General features: G+C 36.0%; 1 protein-coding gene across 1 annotated transcript; it reads left to right on the top strand.

Moving 5' to 3' along the window:
* The first annotated feature begins 1,201 nt into the window (after window positions 1-1,201).
* Window positions 1,202-5,682, top strand: MS3_00000251 (uncharacterized protein). The gene is made up of 2 exons (XM_051208092.1): window positions 1,202-5,553; window positions 5,603-5,682. The coding sequence occupies exon 1, from the start codon at window positions 2,246-2,248 to the stop codon at window positions 5,003-5,005; it is 2,760 nt and encodes a 919-aa protein (XP_051067656.1). The 5' UTR covers window positions 1,202-2,245; the 3' UTR covers window positions 5,006-5,553; window positions 5,603-5,682.
* Window positions 5,683-7,232: the final 1,550 nt, after the last annotated feature.

Here is a 7,232-nt window from a genome sequence, read left to right as displayed (position 1 = left end):
AATTTACATACCTACTTATTGATTGAAATTAATTACTTTAACTATCAAAACAATATGAATTTTATTTATTTAAGTTGTTTTAGTCAAAAAGAAGTAATGCTCATTTACGTACTAATGTCATTTGGTGAATCATTAAAAGTAATGAAAAATTAAACATAGCTGATTAGTTCTAAGTTTTAAAATTCCTCGAAAGTACATAGTGACAACTTAACGCTGGTCTAGGAATTACAATTTTCGGTTTATTTTTATTAATTTATAAGTCTATAAATATGAAAATTATTTTTCCTTTTTTTTTAAAAAAAACTATATTCAGATTGATTATTCTAAATTTTCAAATAAATTTACTCCTAAAAGAATATTTAAACGGGTAATTGCTTTCAAATATCATTATCAAGTTCTATAATGATAGATCCATATTGTATTGCAAAAGCCAATATAAGACATACATGGGTACTTTGTAAATGAATTTGACAACTTTTGCATCAACTATGACTTAAATAAGTTGAAAGTGTATTAACTATAAATTCGAAAGGTTATTCAAGAAAAAAATAGAAAAAAGATAAATATAAAAGTGGATTAGCGGTTTGAGTTCATAATATGTAGCCTTTGTAAAGTTTTACCCAATAGTACGAAATGGAAAACGAAGAGACCAAATATATATCTCTTTAGAATACATAACATAGATTTTACTGAGTTCATCTCCGTATTTTAAATTATATGTTAGAGACATAGTCTTGTTTTTGTTGGTAGGTTATTTGAGTCTCGGTACAAAGTCTAAAAGGGTTTCAATCTTGATGCCATGTTCACTATCTACCAGGTGAGAAAAAAGGATGTCTTCACAGGTTTAGTGGTATATTTTCCCAACCGTGCGTACTCATCTGCATGACTATACAAGAATAAGGCACTGTTCTCTGAGCCAGCTCAGAGAACAAAACTCCATCAAAATCATCCACCAGAGCTATAAATCTTCTCCACCATCTCATTGTGACACAGTATCAGATTATCTAGTTGATAAGTGAACTACTGATTATTTTTCGCCACCTTTTAAAACATTTTCAACTCTAGACGATTTATAATTAAAATTTCCTCTTGTAATAGTGCGAAACAAAATTCTACTGTTTTTAGTAATACTTCTTTATACTATATATGAAAATATATGTGTTAAGTTTGTTTTACATTGTTCCTACATGTTCCTTTTCTACTCTTTTGTATGTTGTTTTATACTACTTATTTACATTCAGTAGGCAGCTGTATGCCCAACAATTTTCACACTTACGTTGTAACTCAAGTTGTGCTGTAACATTCTGGAATGTTCACAGATATCTTTAACGTTTAATTTACTTATCATTGTATTTATCATTATAATCACTGTAATTTAATTACTGTAACGGTTATACACTGTTTTATGCATTTGTTTAAACGCAACAGTTTCCATATTGCTTGCTCTTGGTTCGAGTTTCGGTTGTTCATAAACTGTTATCAAATTTAGACACAGCTATCGGCTGTCTTTGGACTATCGTATGTTGTAATCATTCTTTATGTTACTCTTACAGGAAGTCTTTGCTATTTTCATTCTTGAACGACGCGTTTAAACGCCTAGACACCTCACAAGTTGAGGTTTGTAACTAAATTTTGTGTATTATTTAATAAAGAACCGCTTTTGTAGACAAATCGTTGTTTTGGAACTTCGATTTTGCGCGTATCTCAATCGGGGTTACTTGGACGCTTCGATAGAATTAACAGTTCTCAACTTTGGTCTCATTTGGTGTGGATACAGTTCTGAACTTTGGTCCTAATTGGAGGGAATACTTGCTGTAACGAATTTGGTCGGAATCCTGTTTGGTTCATTCATCCCAACGATGACAGTTCCCAAGACACAGACAATTCCAGTGCTGAAAATATTATTCCTTCAGTTTCTAAGGTGAACTCACCTATTCCTTTAAATCTTGCCTTTGATATTGTTAAACCTAACCCCAAAGACAGTTGCTCGGTAGGAGACAACTATATAGAGACTAGATACAGCGTAGAAGACGAAGTGGACTCTAGGGAAAGGGAAGTAGAAAAGATTGAGCTGGAGATTAGAGAACTCCAACTACGCAAGCGATTGTTAGAGCTAACTCCGAACTCTTCAAACAAAGTGAGAAGACCTAGGGAGACTACCGAATTGTCGGGGTCTCGATCCGAGGATAAAACTTCAGTAGTTACGGCTAGTCACCGATACACCAATGTACTTTCGAGCGATGAAATGCAATTCAAAGCACAGGTAGATAGCGTCAAGGCGCTATGTGTGTCAGTAAGCTTACCGAAGATAGAAATCATGAAGTTTGACGGGAGCCCTCTGAAATTTTGGACGTTCATGAAGGGTTTCAAGGTTAACATAGCTGACAGAGTAAATGATGACACTCAGAAATTAATGTACTTGATACACTATTGCGAAGGTATAGCAAAGGATGCTATAGAACACTGTGTTTTATTACCAGAAAAAGAAGGTTATATTGAGGCAATTAAACTTCTACATGAACGGTTCGGCAGACCACATGACATCGTAGAAGCCTTCTTAACAGAACTGTTAAGTGGATCACCATTGAATCAAGACGACATATCGGGCCTACAGAAACTGACAAGACTCATGACTAATTGTAAGATAGCCTTGTCACAGATGGGCAGGAATGCCGATCTGAATTGTTCGACCAACATAAAACGAATAGTGAAACAACTACCACGTAGTATACAGTTTAAATGGGCGGAGGCCGCGGACGATATTTTAAGAAAGGGGCTAGAGCCCAATTTTGATGATTTATTGCAATTCTTAGAAAAGAAAGTGTCAATCGCCACAAACACATACGGACAGTTAGCAAGCGGAAGCTATAAAGCTCAAACGATATCGAACAACCGGTCGGCTTCCATAAGAGCTAAGATCCATACTTCGTCGATTAAAGGGACAGTCCATTGTGTAATTTGCTCGGATGCCCACGAAGTCGCGTCTTGCCCTCAGCTGCTGGAAGTAAGTCACAACGAAAAAGTAAAATTGCTGAAGAAGTTTAAACTTTGCTTCAATTGTTTAAAACCCAATCATCGAGCCACAGACTGCAGACAACCCGTGTTGTGTGAAATTGATGGATGCAAGCGACGCCATCATAGAATTCTTCACAACACAGAACCTGATGCTAAACAAGCATGTTGTAACTCTACTCATACTACTGGAACGTATTTAGGCTTTGTACCAGTCAGGCTACATGGTCCCACAGGTTATGTGGATACCTATGCATTGTTAGATAATGGCTCAGACTCAACATTACTGCTTAGTGACGTGGCAAAGCAGGTAGGAATTTCTGGTACAGTGACAAGATTAAACATATCTTCGGTAATTGGAGCGTCATCTCAGAACGCTGAACTTGCCAATTTCGAAATTGAGTCTTTAGATAAGACCAACCGAATAAAAATCGAAGGTGCATATACTATAGATAACTTACCTATTAAAAGGGCAGAAATCCCACCAACGGACTTCCAAGAAAGATGGAAACACTTGAAAGGTGTACAGCTACTCACCATAGCCTGTGACAAGGTTGGTTTGTTACTTGGTGTCGACGTTCCAGAGGTTCACTGGGTCCTCGATCAGCGTATCGGAAAACCTAAACAACCCTATGCCTCACTAACTATGTTAGGATGGGCTTTATTTGGACCAACGGACCAACTTATTAAATCTTCAGTCTTCATAAACGGTTTAGAAGCAAAGAGTTCTATCGAGGATAGACCCACGCCACCCCTTTCTTTGGCCACAGTAGCGCCTGAAAACTCTTCAAATCGTTCGTTGCCGTTCATAGATGATCCTGGTTTATGCCTTAAACACTCTCCTGATGTGGCACTCTTAGTCGATAATGATGATGTACACTCACTCATAGTAGCAGCAGCCGCTGTTGAGACTGAAGATTCCAGGGTTCATCAAGGTTTACCGCCAGTTCGTTCTTCTGGATTTGACACTCCACCTGATTCAAGAAGTAACCGACTTATAGACACCTTTGATTCTGTATTTAAAGCGACAGACGAGAATCTAATGGATTTAGAACAAGTTATTTCATTACCAGCTGTTGACGATGAGTACCTTCTAAAAACTGCCAACGATCGTCATGTCGATACAGTAGTGAATATTGACCTTAGATGTATTTCTCCTCCAGACAAAATTCTTCCAACAGATAGTGGCGAGTTAATGTCATCGAAAACATCTGTTATGTTCTCTGCCGAAACAGATCTCCCTGGTGTTTCTGACGTAAACGTTAGTGCTAAGTCTGTGATACTACTACACGAGTCATCAATTAGTTGCAAAGCAACAACAACTCAGTTCTCTGCAAATACGAAACTTGTATCTCCTGTAGTGGCGTCTGCTGAGAGTTCTATTGACATCAAGCGTGATAGAGAGAATCAGAAAGATGATTGTTTTAGTCAGTCTGCTGATGATGATGAGAAGTTTACGACAACTACATCCATGTCCCCTTTAGTTGGGTTAGACAAGCAGATACAACATCCATTACCAGACTTTAAGGATAGTAGAGTAGCTACAGAAATGACTCATTGGAACATAGAATGGCACCATAACACTCCCTACGCAAATCATCATCGAGTATGGGAAAGATTAATAGGAAGCATACGCAGACCTTTGAGTGCAGTATCTATGTCCTACGAGACACTCACCACCTGTTTGACTGAAGCAGAAAGAATACCTAATGATAGGCCACTCTTACAGACGCGACCAAAATGGACACAAGGAAGACGAGATTTACAAGTTCGCGGTCCAGTCTTGATTATTGGGGACACTTATGCACGAAATAACTGGCCTAAAGACCTCGTGGTAAGTTTTGACCCAGGAGGAGATGGTCTATGGAAACAAGCGAAGATCAGAACGTGGAAAGGTACAATTATTAGAGACATACGTAAAATTTGTTTATTAGAAGGAGCTGACGACCGAAAAGTAGAGAATAGAGAGACTTTTCAGAGTGACTGTGGCTAGAGTAAATCGTACCATTGTCACCTCTGAATGTTTTTACGTTAATACCTAATCAGCGAAAGTAAGGAAAGACATGCTGTCTTTGGGGGGCGGTGTTAAGTTTGTTTTACATTGTTCCTACATGTTCCTTTTCTACTCTTTTGTATGTTGTTTTATACTACTTATTTACATTCAGTAGGCAGCTGTATGCCCAACAATTTTCACACTTACGTTGTAACTCAAGTTGTGCTGTAACATTCTGGAATGTTCACAGATATCTTTAACGTTTAATTTACTTATCATTGTATTTATCATTATAATCACTGTAATTTAATTACTGTAACGGTTATACACTGTTTTATGCATTTGTTTAAACGCAACAGTTTCCATATTGCTTGCTCTTGGTTCGAGTTTCGGTTGTTCATAAACTGTTATCAAATTTAGACACAGCTATCGGCTGTCTTTGGACTATCGTATGTTGTAATCATTCTTTATGTTACTCTTACAGGAAGTCTTTGCTATTTTCACTCTTGAACGACGCGTTTAAACGCCTAGACACCTCACAAGTTGAGGTTTGTAACTAAATTTTGTGTATTATTTAATAAAGAACCGCTTTTGTAGACAAATCGTTGTTTTGGAACTTCGATTTTGCGCGTATCCCAATCGGGGTTACTTGGACGCTTCGATAGAATTAACAATATGTACGTCATTTAAATGGTTATAACTTGTTAAGTGGTACAAAGTTTATGGAATTAAATAACTGTAGTACTTGTATATAATTATAAATGTTTCGTAAATAACACTTATTATATAAAACATTATGTCTTCAAGCTTGAATCACTGGTGGCTATTTGATTACTTACTTTTTAGCTCTGACAATCGCTAATTTGGATGTTAAATCATATAATATCATCATAAAACATCTTCGTATGTCTGATATTATTTGTGCATTTAATTCAGGTAAGTACATTTGGTTGACTAAATGGATGATCTGCTTTCTACAGACATCTTATTTCTCATTCAATAAATGCATTAAGTAACTATAGTACATAGTTATATAGTACAAGTTACAATTTTGTTTACGACCTGAAATTATTGTAAATATTATTTATGAATGGAAACGAAATTAATTGTATTTTTACTTTATTATAGAACAATTTCATCAAAATTTTTCCTTTATAGCATGTTACAAACCTTGAACAATTTGTTTACCGAGACTGGAGACCGTTTGCACAAATGCTGACAAGAGTTATCATAGAAAGAACTTACAGACACAAATCAGAACTAGAGATTGATGCATAAGAAATGGAATTGTATTGTATCATTGGTACACATCAAAACGCATAAAAAAATCTGATTTCACAATAGGTGTATTAATTATTCACCATAAGTTTACTACCTGTAACTTCGTAGATAATAAGAAACTTGAAAAAGTAAATGTAACATGGTCTATATATCTTACATATATTTACACATTACTATGGCACATAACTAATTCAGTCAATGTATAGTTTACATATTTCTAGAAGCATTATTTAGTTTCGTTTTAATGCTGACACTTAATAAAAATCTTACATGAAAACACATTCAAACCAGAGGTGATGAGATTTTCCCGTCCTAATATGATGTAATCTTGCTGTAGAATTAAAAGATCCTCTATTACAGAGAGAGTCAAACCTAATTTCAACCAGACAATACCCACATCAACATTGATTGTTTTCCATTTCTAATCACAAAATACTTATGCTGACGACAAGTTAAGCTATTAATCAGCGGTTATTACTTTGCATATTAATGTGATTTGTCAAAATATCTCTGTACTAAATCATCCTCCATTACAATAATCCATTACATATATATACCGGTCAGTTGCTGCCGCCTCCTTTTTACTTTATTTTTTAGCTTATCAATACCCGGAAGAATTTTATTATTCTTTTGATAATGTCTGGCACGCGACAATCCCACTAGATTTGGTATCGAACAAACCACAAGTTGCTTCTAGTGGAAGAGTAGTGTTATGGTATTGGATCACAACCACATGATTCTTGAAGCTGAACATACCATATATATCCATATATAATTACTGAGAGGATTGATATTCAACACGTAACGCTTGGAGGAGTTCGGGAATGGTGGATGCAGGAAGGATTGTTTGGTATGCTACGACTCGGCCTTGAAGGCGTGGTCATTATGTGTAACTTTATGCCATTTAAATAAAAAATATTATTCTACCCCCAGCCCAAATGTGTCC

Source organism: Schistosoma haematobium, chromosome 2, assembly GCF_000699445.3.
Source record: "Schistosoma haematobium chromosome 2, whole genome shotgun sequence".
Taxonomy (NCBI): Eukaryota; Metazoa; Platyhelminthes; class Trematoda; order Strigeidida; family Schistosomatidae; genus Schistosoma; species Schistosoma haematobium.
Note: the sequence above shows the minus strand (reverse complement) of the source record. Positions and strands in the feature narration are given on the sequence as shown.